At 34.0% G+C, this 17,044-nt stretch overlaps 1 protein-coding gene across 5 annotated transcripts in view; it reads left to right on the forward strand.

Moving 5' to 3' along the window:
- Positions 1-15,433, forward strand: part of ephb2a (eph receptor B2a) — a 73,249-nt gene extending 57,816 nt beyond the window's left edge. For 2 of the 5 annotated variants that reach the window (XM_058763859.1, XM_058763863.1), the window contains exons 6-16: positions 2,401-2,528; positions 3,121-3,283; positions 5,111-5,219; positions 5,366-5,430; positions 6,511-6,633; positions 6,958-7,205; positions 8,824-9,039; positions 9,126-9,275; positions 9,500-9,693; positions 11,658-11,813; positions 12,009-15,433. In XM_058763859.1, coding sequence (XP_058619842.1) covers positions 2,401-2,528; positions 3,121-3,283; positions 5,111-5,219; positions 5,366-5,430; positions 6,511-6,633; positions 6,958-7,205; positions 8,824-9,039; positions 9,126-9,275; positions 9,500-9,693; positions 11,658-11,813; positions 12,009-12,117 — 1,661 coding nt within the window. In that variant the 3' untranslated portion in view covers positions 12,118-15,433. The remainder of the gene's footprint in view (positions 1-2,400; positions 2,529-3,120; positions 3,284-5,110; positions 5,220-5,365; positions 5,431-6,510; positions 6,634-6,957; positions 7,206-8,823; positions 9,040-9,125; positions 9,276-9,499; positions 9,694-11,657; positions 11,814-12,008) is intronic. The other 3 variants (XM_058763861.1, XM_058763864.1, XM_058763862.1) reach the window with 2 other exon arrangements.
- The last annotated feature ends 1,611 nt before the right edge of the window (positions 15,434-17,044 follow it).

Raw genomic sequence — 17,044 nt, forward strand, 5'->3', positions numbered from 1 at the left:
TTTACAGGGATTTGTTCATATATAATTTGCTTGATTATATACAACATTTGAATCCCCCCAAAATTGTCAAAATATAGTGTTTTCTGTCTGTTCTAAGTATTTTCTGGATTATGGAGTGACAAAATGAGATACCCAAAATTCCCTCTGTAAAAACTTTTGACTGTAATATGTCAAAAAAATTAAACAAGAATTTTGAAACTGACTTCATCCAGTGTTTAGATTTTTGTACTAGAAATGTATGCAAATTAGTGCATATTTCATTAAATAATGCCTCATTTGCATATTTAAACCTAACATTTTAGAAAACTTGTAATACAAAAAATGTTTGCAATTATCAATGTAATCAATCAACTAGGTAAATAAGGCAATAACTATTAGTAAAAAAATGTACCCTATTCACCTGCAGTGTCTCGCCTTAAGCCGTATGATAGTTTGTGTGAAGGAAAGACTGAAATTTTGCATTGAGAAAAGAGCAGCTTGAACATTCCATGAAACTTCTGCTTTTTGTTTCGCTGAAGAAAGTCATACAGGTTTCAAAAGACACAAGTGTGAATAAATGATGGATGAAAGTGACATTGGCTTGTCTTTAATATTTCCCAGAGTGTAGTCCTGTCATCAACAACAAATTATGGGGTCAAAAAGTTACATGCGCCTGAGGAATTGAATTTTGTGATTGTTTGAAATGGTTCGTCTTCCTATTTGGAGTGTTAGTCTAATCACATCTGTCTTTCCTAGTGTTGTTTGGATGAATCTCTCCAACATACACAATGGCACGCTCAACTTCTCAACAATCCCATCCTCCTCACACACCATCCCATCATTCAGTGCAGTAAATCAAGACACAGGGCCTGTTCTGCCCATTGAAACTAGCGCATGGAAAAACACTTAATCAAAGCTCAGGATCGAAGTTTACAGAGAAACTAAATAGCACAAGACATATTTTTTTACACAACATTGTGTGCTTAATATTCCTGAGCTCTGATCGGCAACAGAGAAAGCATAACAACCTGAGGCCTCGAACTCTCTGAGCGATCAACCATCAACTTTATGCCAACTATAAATACAATGTATAAAACGTCTTTTTTTGGGCTTAACAGCCATAATTATACATAGATGGCACACGTGAAAGAGTATCAGTGTCGTTTATTTGACCAATTTATTTTGAAAAAATATTAAAATGGTCTTAAAATGCTCAGATATTGTCTTACCTATTATATTTTATCACGCATGTCTAGGGAATCAGTATTTGGCATATAAACAGAATCACTTTCCTCCCTACAAGCCCAAGCAAGCATGCCAGGAGCAAACCTCATATACTACTCCGCCACCCCGCTGCTACAGTTGAACCCTGTTCAAGGCATCGATTGGCTTTAAGGCACAGTGATTTGTTTGATCTTTAAACCACAAGTGCAGTTTTACTAGCAGACATAGTGTTTGCCAGCTTTCACGCTTGTCTTTTTGCTTCTTTATGCTTGTAAATGATAATGAAGTGTTACATGGGCTTCCAGAGTCTTTCTTTTAGTAGTCAGCCTGAAGCTGCAGTTGATATAATGGCTCCTCTATATCCAAAACTGCACGGATGCCAGAGGACTGTGAGTGCAACACAGTGGCCAGTTAGCATGGGAGCTCCAGAACTGTAGACGTTATAGCTGATCTTTTTTGGAAATTTTATATGCTGTTTCAGTACTTTCCAAATGTCAAAAACAGTGAACTCTCTAAACTCATTATCTACAAACCAAGAAGTTTCAACCAGAGGTCCCTACACTACCGTTCAAAAATGTAGGGTCTGTAAGATTTTTTTTTATTTACAGTAAATATTTTTGAAAAAATCCCCTTATATGTGCACTAGTTTATTCCTGGGATGGAAAAGCTGAATTTTCAGCGTCATTACTCCAGTCTTCAGTGTCACATGATCCTTCAGAAATCATTCTAATATGCTGATTTGATGCTCAGTAAACTTTTCTTATTATTACCACTGTTGAAAACAGTTGGGCTGATTAATCCTTTTGTGAAAACTTGTACTTTTTCAGGACTAATTGATGAATAAAGTTCAAAAGAAGTGGATTCATTTGAAATAGTCATCTTTTGTAATATTATATTAACTTATTAAAACAAACAAGATTTTCATGATCAGTTTTACTGAATAGTTTTAAACTTTAACTTTTGATCTATTAAGGATTATGCAATGTATGAATTTTAATGTTCTTAATGAAAACCATTTTTTAAACTGAGGGACCTTGGCTTGGCTGAGATTCTGTGTGGTGATCTAAACCTCTCTAATGTAATCCTTATTATGACCTTAGTTTTCATGAAAAGACTCTCAGATGAACTCCCACACTTAATGTATCCAGCAATATTTATTTCTCATTTAATTGTTTCCTTTTTTATCATCCTCTACAGCTCCATCTGCTGTGTCAATCATGCATCAGGTCAGTCGAACTGTGGACAGTATCACAATGTCCTGGTCCCAACCAGACCAGCCCAATGGAGTCATTTTGGACTATGAGCTGCAATATTATGAGAAGGTAGTAAGTCAACAAATACAAACACACTCAAAATTGTCCAGTTGTTCTCTCAAAAAATAGAAACATTCAATGAAATTCAATTGAGGTGAACTTTAAAAAAAATCCCTTTAAAAATAATTTGTTCATTATTGAACATTTGTTATGTTCTTATGCAAATTTAAATTAAGATTAATTAAGGGTGGAATTAGAGCTCAGGCCACATGAAGTGCCTGTGATTTTTAATTTAATAAAGAACTAAATTAAATGCACTACATGAATAATGATGTTAGTTTAACACATAACACTCAATCAATTTCCAGTGTCTGTGAAGTTCTGTATATCCTGTTTTGCTAATGAAATTGTTAATGTAGTCCCAACAAAATGTATTTAGTAGACTTCCATTTAAATTAACTATTTGCAATTAAATTAAATTGTGATTAAAAAGTTCAAATACTGTGTTGCATTAACATAATTTTAATTAACCAAATGGGTCAAGCAGCAAAAGCAAAAGAAATTTATTCTAAAATATGGACCATTTTATAATTCTAAACATGACTTTACTTGCTTCTGTATGGATTTTATTGTGTGTGATCTTTGATCTTTGGTTCAAATCTAGAATGCAGCAGAGTCAAACTCCTCTCTACTGCGGAGTCAGACTAATACAGCAGTTATCCGGGGCCTGAAGCCGGGGACCATCTACGTGTTCCAGGTGCGGGCCAGAACAGTGGCGGGTTTTGGACGTTTAAGTGGGAAGATGTACTTCCAAACAATGACTGAAGGTATTGGACTCTAACAGACATTTGGCACTAGACACATTGATTTTGCTCTTCTACTTTCCCAATTAAAAGTCTAATTTTTCAGGTGCTACAATCTGTCAAAAACTGCTTTCTGGTCTCTTAAATAGCTTTAACCACAATTTTAGATCTATGTGCCAAGGGCAAAGCCAGAAACATGAGCCAGTGGCCAAGCCATCACAGCATGCTGCTTGTTCTCAATACTAATCTGAGACATGTTCAATTTGATGAAAATGGAAACATTTGACAGCAAGGAGCACTTTGCTACTTGGAAACACATTTATTTGTGTTTAGCTGGCATTAGAATGTTCTGTGGCATGTCTGACAAAATCCAGAAAGTGACTGTTGACAAATTATAATTAAGGTGTCACACATGTAAAAAGTGTTGACAGTCAATTGCTGAAGATGAATCAACAGCTTAAGAAGGTTTGTCAGCCAATCAGAACCAAGACTTCAACAATACTGTACAAAAATACAAAAATATTTGAGACGAATTGAATCATATTTCTGCGTAAAATATCATTCAAAAGTTTGGGGTCAGTAAGAAAGTTTTTGAAAAAAAATATTTTCAGCAAGGATGCATTACATGGATCAAAAGTGACAGTAAAGACATTTATAATGTTAAAAAAAAGATTTCTATTTCCAATAAATGGTGTTCTCCTGAACTTTCTATTTATTGCAGAGCCCCAGGAAAAATGTATAAAGTTGCACAAAGTTACGTGCCATTTTGTTTACACCAATATTGGCTGCTGAAAATTCAACTTTGCTGTCACAGGAATAAACTGCATTCTAAAATATATTAAAACAGAAAATGATAAAAATTTCAATTTGTTGTTGAAATATATTCATTTACACTGTGGCAGTCATAACTCGTTTCATAACAGATTTATTTAAACATACAGTACATTAAATAATTAAGACATCACTAACAGTTAAAGTAAAATATGAGTATATAGTCTAATATTTCACGAAATTCTCTTCTCTAGCCTTCATTTCTCTAGCGAACTAACAAGCTGTGGATGACTTGCCTGAGGTAAATGTAAATGCGATTACATGTTCATTTTGTGCTAAAACTAGTAGTAAAGAGGAAGGGATGATCACGCTCTGCGCTGCAGTTTAAACTACCATTTAAACAGCAATCTGTCGTGCCACAGCAAAGAACAGCATTTATTGTTTGAATTTCCTAAAAAAAATTTCAGCATTTGAAAGATGAAACTTTTTTTTGTCAAAGTAACTATATATAAAACTGTATTTGTTCGGTACACATGCAAACCTAACTGTACGAATACCGAACCTATAGACCCATACCAAAAATCTTCGGTACGAATACGTGTACTGATACACCCCTAATATATAATAATAATAATAATAATAGTGTAATCATAATTTAATAATAATTATAATTATTATTATTATTATTATATAATATATAGTAATATCACTGTTTTACTGTATTTTGATCAAATAAATGCAGCCTTGGTGAGCATAAAAGACTTATTTCAAAAACAAAAATTACACTGACCTTTAAATATTTGAATGGTAGTATATTGTGTGTGTATCATGTCTTTCTGCCAACATTTAGATTAAAATGCCTCTGTGAATTTTAAATGATAGTATTCATATTTAAAGTGTGCTGTTCTATTGCAAAACCTGAAATGTCTTTGGCTAAAGCAGGAAATGTTTTAGTACAGACAGTATGCAAAGCGACGTTTTTTTCCCCCAAAATAAATGTTATAGCCTTTTTTGTGATTTAAAAATCACAAAGGCACAAAAACTGATCTGATTTTGTGTCCACCATGTGTACATCTGAAGAGGAGTACAGCTCCAGCCTGCAGGAGAAACTGCCCCTCATAATCGGCTCTGCTGCTGCTGGTGTTGTTTTTCTCATCGCTGTGGTTGTGCTCATTATCGTCTGTAATCGGTGAGTCTGTTACTTACCATGATCTGGAATAGATTACACAAAACAGATGTTTGGTTTCCTCTTTTTCTTATAAACTTAGAAATAGTGTTTCAGTGTAGCCCCCTTTTTTCTGACTTTTTCTTCTTTTCCTGTTGGGGTCTCATCAGGAGAGGTAGTGACAGGACAGAATCTGAATACACGGACAAGCTTCAGCATTACACCAGCGGCCACAGTGAGTAAACCATTCAGTGACTTTATAATATTTCATTTGTGCTTATAATATTTACTTGATCTTTTTAAACAAGGCTCAAGTCAATAAATGAAAACAGCGGAATGCTGCACAGCACATATAAACATAACATTTAAACCACGGCACAACTTTACTTATTTGAAGATTTTACCACACAATACCACACTATGAACTCCAGTGTATTGAAGTGGTTCATATGGTATTGATAAAATGTGCTAGTTGACTCAGCATGTGCTGTACATGCACAAACCATAATTAATTTTTACTTCATTTCCTCTCCCAAAAGCGCTTACATGCTCAGAATACTCCAACTTTCGCATTTATTTTGTTTGTCATATGATTCTGTCATTGATGGGTATTATAATATTGACAGACAATTTAATTAGATAAATATACTTCACTGATTCTTGAGATATGGGACAAAACCTTTAAAAAACTAGTGCTTTCAAACGATTAATCGCGGTTATAATCGCATCCAAAATAAAAGTTTTTGTTTACATAATATGTGTGTGTTTACTGTGTATATTTATAATGTATATATAAATACACACACACACATACAGTATATATTTTGAAAATATTTACATGTATTTACACATATATATTTATATTCGTATAATTTATATTATATATAAATATATTTAATATAAAAACATAAAATATTTTTCTGAAATATATATACATAATATACACAGCACACACGCATATATTATGTAAACAATTTTTTTTATTTTGGATGCGATTAATCGTTTGACAGCACTAAAAAAAACATTTATTTTAAAATAAATTAATTTTTCAGGTTAATGTATACTTAAATCTCAAATTATGTCTGTGACATATTGGTTGTGAAAATATAAGCACAATATATATAAGAATATAATTATGCTAAAATAAGAAAATAAAATGATCTTGTACATTTGTGTTAAGTTTGTGATCTGATTTTCAAGTGAAATTTCAAGTTTTTTCCCATCCCTTCTTTTAAGAATAATTGATATGTAATTTTTACAGTATAGGCAATGTATTTCTGTTGCATACGCTGCAGCTCCTATTTCTTTTTCCAAGTGTCTCCAGGAATGAAGATCTACATTGATCCTTTCACATATGAGGATCCCAATGAGGCAGTGCGTGAGTTTGCCAAAGAAATAGATGTGACCTGTGTGAAAATCGAGCAAGTCATTGGTGCAGGTAAATGTCACTTTTCACGTAAATTAGGAATACTTTAATATGCATAGATTTAATTGCATAGAGTGCTAATTTGCAGTCTAACCAACATCTTTGCATCTCATCTAGTTAGTCGAGTGCATATAAGCAAATCAACCGTTAATTAGAAAGCAGCTGCAATCTAGCAAAAGCCTGGAGCCTTTATTGTGTTCATACCTTTAATTATTGTTAAAGGAGCAACAAAGTTTTAGTAAATCAGGCTGCTAATTTAATTATTTTCATCTAATTGAATTATAAATGACTTTTCCTGAGATGGAATCAACTGGTCTTAATGGTTGAACTTTTCAGGTGAGTTTGGAGAGGTATGCAGCGGTAATCTCAGGCTTCCTGGGAAGAGGGAGATTCTGGTGGCCATTAAGACTCTGAAATCAGGCTACACGGAGAAGCAGCGGCGGGACTTCCTGAGTGAAGCCAGCATCATGGGGCAGTTTGACCATCCCAACATCATCCACCTGGAAGGAGTGGTGACCAAGAGCACGCCAGTAATGATTATCACTGAATTCATGGAAAATGGATCATTGGACTCTTTCCTTCGGGTAAATTTCAGTGTTGCTGCAAGAAAATAACAACAGCAGCGTGCGCTTAAATTGTAGAAGTTGTCTTGGACTTACTGACACCTAGTGGTGTGGATGCAGTATCATGCAAAAAATATTTTCAGCTATCGATGCCATTTTAGAAATGAAGAGTTTATTTGTGAAAACAGATAACTCCGTTTTTAACAATTTTCAGAAATCATGTTTTTTCATTGTGCATTCCAATTAATATAAGTCAAACTGCAATTGGGTTATTTTGATTAGGTTAATAAATAACTTTAAAAAAAAACACAGCTAACTAACACAATAAAACACAGTAAAAACATGATAACAATAAAAAAACATGATTTTTGAAAAAAAAAAAAAAAAATTGTTTTTGCAAGTAAACTCTTCAAATGCTGTTTTCACAGTTACCCATCATTAATTTGTTTCACAAGTAAAATTGTCCAATGGCAGTAAAATTCGTCTGTTTATGTAATCTCAACACACGTGCCACCAAGAGGTGACCTGCTCTATGTAGAATATAATAGATTTAATGATATGGCTATTTTATTTAAGTATACATGATTGTAAACATTTACTCTTTTTTTTTTTTTCTAAAGCAATATTAACACCACAGTTCAAATGTTTGGGGTCGATTTAAGATTTTATTTTTTGGAAAGACCTCTTTTATACAGTATTTACCAAGGCTCCATTTATTGGATCACAAAATACAGTAGAAACATTATGAAATATTATTATTTACAATAATTGTTTTCTATTTTGATATATTTTACAATTTAATTTATTCATGTGATAGCAAAGCTGAATTTTCAGCATTATTACTCCAGTCTTTAGTGTCACATGATCCTTTGAAAATTATTCTAATATGCGGATTTGCTGCTCAAGAAATATTTCTTATTGTTATCAATGTTGAAAACAGTTCTTAAAATTTCTGTCAAAAACATGAAACTTAATGGAAAGTTTAAAAGAAATTAAAAGAGAAATCTTTTGTAACATTATAAATATCTTTACTATCGTTTTTGATAAGTTTAATGCATCCTTGCTGAAAAAAAAAGCATTATTTCTAAAACCCAAGAAATTAATTAAACCCAAACTTTTGAACTGTAGTGGGGGTTTTTTAAAAGTGCAAAAAATCGAGTGCACCTTTAATTAGGCTGCACCTGCGATTTAATCATGATTACATGCTACATCGGGTTTTAACTTTGTAAATTTCGATTTTTGCCACCTATTTAAAAAATAACTATAAACTATAAAAAATAACTATATTTTTTTGCCCACACGTTGTCCTAAAACCAATTTATTAAAGCTTTTTATTTCATAGTGTGTGATGGCACTTGTCCTTGTGCTGTTTTTAACTGACCCAGGATCCCATTGGGCAGGGCCCAGATGTGTCTGCCAAGAGGCACAGCTGGACTGAAGTCCAGATGTTTCGCCACAAGAATTTGACACAAGCTCACAGAACAAAGATGTTTTGTTAGAAAGACTGATTTTAAAATGTTAGAAATGCTTTTTTCCTTAATCCAGAGAAGAAACATATGTGTATCCTCTGTCTTAAACACATAATTTGATTATATTTTAATATATTTCATATTTCTGTATTCTCTGTATGACATCTCAGCAAAACGATGGCCAGTTCACCGTCATCCAGTTGGTTGGCATGCTGCGTGGCATTGCAGCTGGCATGAAGTACCTCTGTGACATGAACTACGTACATCGTGATCTAGCTGCCCGCAACATCCTGGTTAACAGCAATCTAGTCTGCAAAGTATCCGATTTTGGGCTTTCTCGCTTTTTGGAAGATGACACGTCAGATCCTACATACACAAGCGCCCTGGTGAGTGTGTGTTTAATGGGTCATGTGGCAGCACCTAATACTTCATGCTAATGAAATATTCCTAACTAAATTCAATGTCCACACAGGGAGGGAAAATTCCAATACGATGGACTGCTCCCGAGGCCATTCAATACAGGAAGTTCACATCCTCGAGTGATGTGTGGAGCTATGGGATCGTAATGTGGGAGGTCATGTCCTATGGAGAGCGACCTTACTGGGACATGAGCAATCAAGATGTATGAAATCAATTCTTATATATTGATGATTATAGATGATAGTTTTCATCTAGCTTTTTTCATGAAGAGCTGGATAAGGATGTCCCCTAGTGGGCAAGCAATGTCATTAAACACCATATGAAAGTGCATACAAGAACATGTTTAAAACATTTATTGTATTGTTATATGGATGTATTATTAAGTATAACATGCTTAATAAGTCATTTATCTTCCCATCAATTCAGGTAATAAATGCTATTGAACAGGATTATAGGTTACCTCCTCCTATGGACTGTCCAAATGCACTGCACCAGCTAATGTTGGACTGCTGGCAGAAGGACAGAAACAACCGTCCGAAATTCAATCAGATTGTTAACACTCTGGATAAAATGATCCGTAATCCTGGCAGCCTGAAGGCCACCACCCCTCTCTCTTCAGGGTAAGAGATTTTATTCTGGGTCAACACAGACTAGAAGGGGGCAGCAAGCATTGAGCACTGTATCATATTCAGTTTGTCAGTCTGAACTGTATAATCATAATAAAAAAGCATGCCTAATTTGCATTTTAAAGTGATGAGTATATTTTTTATTTTAAATTTATTAATTAAACTTAAAATTTATTTTAAGTTAAGAAATAGTGTTTATACAGAAAATGACCAATTTATCATTTTTAAATTAAATAATAAATTGAATTACAGATACAGATTATATAATACACAATATTATATAATATTATACATAATATACATTACATAATATTACAATACATAATATATAGTATATAATACACAAAGAAGTATCAAAAATATAAACACTGAAGAGTAACAACTAATGTTAATGGGCAAACAAAGTTGTATTGTTTTATAAGGTTTAACAGGTTAAAACAGGTTTCAAAAATAGGTCATGATTTGTCCATAAAAGACTCCTATTTCATCAAGAATGCTTTATTTTTGTTACAATTTTTAGTATACACTACCATCCACAAGTTTGGGGTTCAGTAAGATTTATTTATTTTTTTTCATTTGTAAAATTAATATTTTAAGGATGCGTTAAGTTGTTCAAAAGTGACAGTAAAGACATTTATAATGTTAAAATTGTATTTCAAATAAGTGTTCTTTTAAACTTTCTATTTAAAAAAATCCTTAAAGATTCGTTAGCAGCAAATCGGCATATTAGAATGATTTCTGAAGGATCCTGTGACACTGAAGACTGGAGTAGTGACTGCTGAAAATTCAGCTTTGCATAACAGGAATAAATTGCTTTGAAAAATATATTAAAATAGAAAACTGTTATTTTAAATTGTATTAATATTTAACAATATTGCTGTTTTGAGTGCATGTTACAGATGTAGTTTGTCATTTTGAATGTGCTCAACTGGGTCAGGTGGTGTTTAGATATTTTTTTATAATTAAGCAGAATCCATTTTTGAATACTCATGATTTAAGTCCCATTTTAGAGACTACAGGGTTCCTACAGGGTTTGGAAAAGCATGGGATTTGATTTAAATATTTTCCAGGTCATTAGGTCTTAATATTAGAGGTACTACCATAAGAAAAGCCTAAATTTGAGCAAGTAGATTTCTATTACTTCATGTTCATCCATGCTCTTGTTTTATTCATAAGATGGCAGTGATGCACAAAGGAAATGGGTTATATAAAACTAGAAACTGTAATGCGTAAGCATGCAAAAAGTTGTGTATGTAAACGTCTGGGGGTTTTTTTCTTTTGTTTTTTAAATTATTATTATTATTATTTATTTTAGGGGTTCTTTATGTTAATGTCACGTAGAGAACATCAATGAAAAAAAAAACCCTTGAGAAAATACAAATATTTACAGATGACTGCACTATATACCAAATTCAATGCTGAAAATAATGCTCTATGAACCATTTATGTTAAATATGTGACCCTGGAGCACAAAACCAGTCATAAGTAGCACGGGTATATTTATAGCAATAGCCAACAATACGTTGTATGAGTCAAAATTATCGATTTTTCTGTTATGCCAAAAATCATTAGGATATTAAGTAAGGATCATGTTCCATGAAGATATTTTGTAAATTTCCTACCGTAAATATATCAAAACTTAATTTTTGAGTAGTAATATGCATTGCTAAGGAAGTATTTTGATTTTTTTGCACCCTCAGATTCCAGATTTTGAAGTAGTTGTATCTCAGCCAAATATTGTCCTATCCTAACAAACCACACGGAAAGCTTATTTATTCAGCTTTCATATGATGTATAAATCTCAATATTTAAAAAAATTTACCCTTATGACTGGTTTTGTGGTCCAGGGTCACGTGGTCTGAAAGGTTTGGAAATTTGAGTCTGGAAAAGTATGGAATATTGAAATGGAAAATGTGTAGGAACCCTGTAGAGATGTTGATTCTGTGGGTGTTTTACAGTGTACATCTACCTCTGCTGGACCGCAGCACACCAGACTTCTCCAGCTTCAGCACAGTGGATGAATGGCTGGACGCCATCAAAATGGGCCAGTACAAAGAGAACTTTGCCAATGAAGACCTTACTACCTTTGAAGCCGTGTCTCAGATGACTATGGAGTATGTTTTCGCTATCTTCCATACAGCTCAACAGATACAAATCAATCATTTTCATTACTAAGTTACAGAACCAGATGCTATAGCCACCAGAAACCTATAACTGTAAATTTGATTGATAGTCTTGTCTGCTTAGATCATTCTTTTACTGTGACATTATGCAGTCGCTTCTCTGACGCCCTCTTTCTGTCCTCACAGTGACATTATGAGGGTGGGAGTCACACTAGCGGGCCACCAGAAGAAGATTCTCAACAGTGTGCAGATGATGCGAGCCCAAATGAACCAGATCCAGTCAGTGGAGGTTTGATTCATAAGAGTGGAGGATGGGACCAGCCTGTGCACACCAGACCCCTGTGGACCTTCTCACAGAAAGACGTCCCCCTCAGCGAGCCCTGTGTCCAGAGCCCAGCAGTAGTCACTTTCTCTGGGGATGATCAAGAACAGATCCCTGCAAGACCGCTATGGTCTTGATACAGCACCAGCACACTGAAGGCAAGCTGTAGTCTTTGCAATGGCCAAAATTATCCATAAATATCATTCTGGCTGCATTTACATGCAAGTTTATGTTCCAGTATTATCTCTGACTTTGCAGTATTTCTAATAAACCACATAAAAGCCTCTCATGTTGGTATATCTATTATTTAATAGACATTTAAAAATACATTTCTAATTTAAGGTGGCGGCCTCGTTAAATGTACCCTTTGCATAAAAATAATCGCCTTTTGTATGTAAATTGCTTGCTCTAAGCAGCTTTCTCTATTGTTACATTGTGTGCTATCGATTACCTGCAAATCACCTGCCGAGTAACTATTTTTGCTAAAGTTCATTAGTTCTAAAATCAACAAATGAAAATATTTTTGAGCACCTTCTGGGTCCATTTAAAAAAGCATTTATAAAATGCATCCATTAAAATTCAAATATTAGAAGAATATGTCACAGTTCACAGAATAAGAATAAAATGCAGTCACCTTTTTATGATAGTGTTATATTGGGTATAAATTTATTCATGGCGTTTCCATATGAAGAATAAAAGGGTTGAAAAGGTTGTTCATGCATGTAAATGTAGCCACTTACACGTTATTTTGGCTGTTAGTTTTTTGGGTAAATCTGCAATCTCATTAAATGAGATTAAATCAGATTTTGATTATATATAGCCCCTTTACTCTTAACCATATTCACCAGAAATGTGTTGACAAGATCATTTAAAATGTAAAATTTTGTTTTGGTGTGCATCTGAAATGGACAATGGACTAATAGCAAGAAAAAAAGGAGAAACAATTATACATGTGTGATGCTCATGTATGATGAGGAATGATCCATGTGATGGATCTTGTGCTGGCAGAATTTGCCAATATGAGGACTATTATAGAACTATGTGAATAGTTGGCAAAGCAACCAGTACTGGTTCGGTATGTTTTTTTGTTTGTTTGTTTTTTTTGTACAAAGTAATGTGATATTTTTTATTTTCTTCATGAGTTTTATTTATTTGTTTTATACTTTTTAACACCAATACTTTCCAATTAACCATATAATCATGCACCAGTGTTGTACTACAGATGTTCTAGTCACATATCGAAAGCACTTCATGTGCTGATTTCCTCACAGAGCCTGGCGACAGAATATAATAGAGGTGCATGCCGGATTTAAATTGATGTTTATTTTTTATCCCAATAGTAAGTGTCCCTAAGTGTTAATTTTTCATTAGATGTCATGTTTTGAAAAAGTTTTCCCCCCACATTTTTCTTTCGATATTTTAACAATTTCTTGTATTTATGTATATGTATACATATATAATTATGTGTGTATGTATACATGCTGGCACTTCACAAATAGGGTACAATATGTTGTCCAATTACTTTTTTTTTAAAAGCATTATAGGCACTAATCCAATGTTTTTGTTGTAAGAATTATTAAATGTTTGACAAGCTATTATCTAACATAAGATTAGCATAAAAATAGCTAGTTTTGAACACTAGTTTAAATGTCCCCGTCTCCCCCTTCAAATTTGGATTTGGCCTGTCCAAGTTCATTTTCGGGCCTTATTTTGTACCCTGTTTGTAGAAGTATTGCTGTCCACATGAAATAGTATTACGTTCTTGTCACAATTGAAGCACTGCACACACAAAAGAGCAGCTTACGAAATTAAAGAATGAGATGAAAAGAGGGAGACCTAAAGACACATTAGAAAAGACTTAAAGTCTGCTTTTATTGAAAGATATGTTTTATGAATTATGAATTTTAACCTCAATATGCTGTCTTATTTGTATAGTTTTGTGCAGTTTATCTGAATTATAGTGGTGTGGCAAAGGTCATTTTGACAGTATGAGCTTGGACTAAGTGAAAAAGCTTCACTGACCATACTTCTTTTTTTTTATATATCTTTGACATGTTTGATACATTAAACTTCATGACATATTCATCATTATTGTAAAGTAATTTGCAAAATACATGCTTGCTTGTTTGTTGTTTTCAGTATATACAGTGTTGGTTAATAAGCAGTTCTTGTCTGTTGCTCTTCCTGGAGCACGGCACATTTGTAACCCAAAATAGTTGTTGAGTTGACACTTTGACACTGTGACACCGTCTCTCTAAAGTGAATGTGCTTCCTATCAACTTGTTGACTGGTCTTCCACGTCTAAACACTTTACACTTGTATAGAAATACTCTTGTTCACTTTCTTAATAGGTCTGAATCTCACACATTTTTGTTTCACTCGCTCTCGCTCTCTCAGCACTAATACCTCTTTTACCGACCTTTGCTTGTTTTCCTCCGTAGGCATACTGACTTTTAATGTGAGACAGGCTGCTTTGTCCTTTTGTAAAGCTTTGCCTGACAAACTCATAACTGTTAATAGTTATGTGCTGCAATATTTAGGTAAATATGCCCGTATCTATATTCCATGCTTTCATTTTACATTAAACTGCATTTTTTTTTTTTTTTTCAGAGTGTTGGGTAAATTTCTATAGTAAAATGTAAACTGAAAGTGCAATGATTTGTTAGCAACATCATTTATTATTGCAAAACCATTTCTTCTTTCCCTTTTAATTGAAACTTTAACAATTCACGAAAGCACCAGGAATCAACTTTATAAAGGGAATAAAAAATTATAATTTCAGGCTCAGTGGACTGTCATTGTGATTTAAATTTTAAAAAAAAATAAAAATTTTATATACAATATGTCATTACCATAATGACAGAACATAAGGTTGTATGAAAAGAATGTACATATGTTAATATATTAGAAAATACCTTTATGTATAACTTTTTTTTTTTACCATTTTTAATTGTAATGTGGCAATTTTTTCCGTTTCACTCTCTATTCGATAAAAGATCCTTTTCTTTGTGGTAAACATATGACTGTGGATTAGGCCATGTACATGCATAGTATGCACTCACTTTCATTGGTATTGACTCGTCATACACGCACACACACACACACACTGTACTGTCCACCATGACCACTGTGAGTGAAGCAGGAGGCTCTGGATTTTGTATAAATGTACATTTACTGTAACCCTGTGAATGATGTTACAGTTAAATAATTTGTAGTATTGCTATTGGTTTATTTTCTATGAAAGAACATTTGTGGCCCGTTATGTTTTTCTTCAATAAAATATGGAGCAAGGGTCAGTGTCATGGGTCATGTGATAAGTGTTTTATTTTTTACAGAATGATTCTAAAGTCTAAATGATTATTTTGTGTTGTTGTATTGCTCCAGACCACCAGGGGGAGCTGTAGGCTGCAAAATGAGGTCTGTTGACATGCTTATTAGAAACATATCTACTGTAGCAGCACAACTACTGGAGAAACCACAAAATGTGAAAAAAGCTATATGTACATTTTGTTAGTATTTTTCTAATCCGAACGCATCATTTCTGAATGTTTGATTTTATGCTATGATTTAATGTTTTTGTATTTATTTCTTAACTTTTTAAGACAGATGGCTTTTTGTCCAAGAATTGTTTCTTCTTGGATTAATGTGCTTCTGATATGGTATGCTGCTGTATTATCTTTAAAAATGTTTGTCACAGGTCTCTCAATATTTAGCAAATATTACCTATATTTGATCTGTTTCTTGCCAAGATAATTTCAGCTTTTTTGAAATGCCACTAATTTGCTATGTTTTTCCCCCCTATACCTTTTATTCTCCTGTAGTTCATTTGGAAAGTGTTTTCTGCAGGCATGTAAACTCATCCCTCAAAAGCCATCGGCATTTAACCTGCTCTGCCAGTTGAACTAAAGACTTACGCCTCCTGCCATCTATCCAGCCCAGTCTTGTTTTGATTGCATCCTCTACTGTCACCCAGATAGCAAACAAATTACTGAGCTGTCAATAGTCTGTGTATGTGTGTGAGAGAAAGAGAGATAGGGAATAAGCTTCTCAAACTGTAGTATTAGAAAGATTAGAAAACCTTGGGCTGTGATCTGGGTGCTTCTGTGTGGAGCCTGAATTCAGACCATCTGTTCTTTGCCAGTAGTTGTTCCTTCTAAATCGTCATTCATTAATTCCATTTTGCAGGTGATTTGTGACTAATCCACCAATGGCAGACATGGGGAGTGTTCTGGAAACATTTTTCAACTAATTTGGTGGTGCTAAATGTTGTAGGTAGCTTGCTGGACACCAGTTTTGCACTCACAGTCTTGACAAATAGGGGTCAAGTAAAGTCGCATCGATGGCTAATCTTTGAAACACGATCAAACTGTGTCATGCCCATCTGATAACTGTAGTATCACTTCATTGGCTGCAGTGGACAATGGTGTTTATTTAATCCCAGTGGAATTAGCCACCACAACAAACCACACCAATGAAATATAAATCCGGTAATCAGTACTAAATATGTGGCCATGTAATTCTACATATACCATGGTGCACTTATATCCACATAAATTGAATTTGTCAGTACTGTTGTGATTGAAAGTGCTTTAATGACTTGGCCCAGTTTCGTTGATCCCTCGTAGTCAGGACTTCGATGCTGTGCATTTAAGTGGGTGTCCTAGTTTTCTAGACATTCATATTTTGTGACTATCGGTGCTTTTTTCCATTATTTATTTTGTGGCCAGTTGTCTCAACATGGCTTAGGTTCAGTAGGGTGACAGTATCTTGCTCTTGGGCATGTTGGTGAGGATCATCCAGAGTGAGGGCCCAGAATGCACCTGGAAGGAAAGTGTGTCACCATGTCCTCAGCCGAGGCTGACAGGTGTTCTTTTTAGGGGTGCTGGCACATGGTCTTCTT

Source organism: Onychostoma macrolepis, chromosome 23 (assembly GCF_012432095.1).
Source record: "Onychostoma macrolepis isolate SWU-2019 chromosome 23, ASM1243209v1, whole genome shotgun sequence".
In the NCBI taxonomy this organism is placed as follows: Eukaryota; Metazoa; Chordata; class Actinopteri; order Cypriniformes; family Cyprinidae; genus Onychostoma; species Onychostoma macrolepis.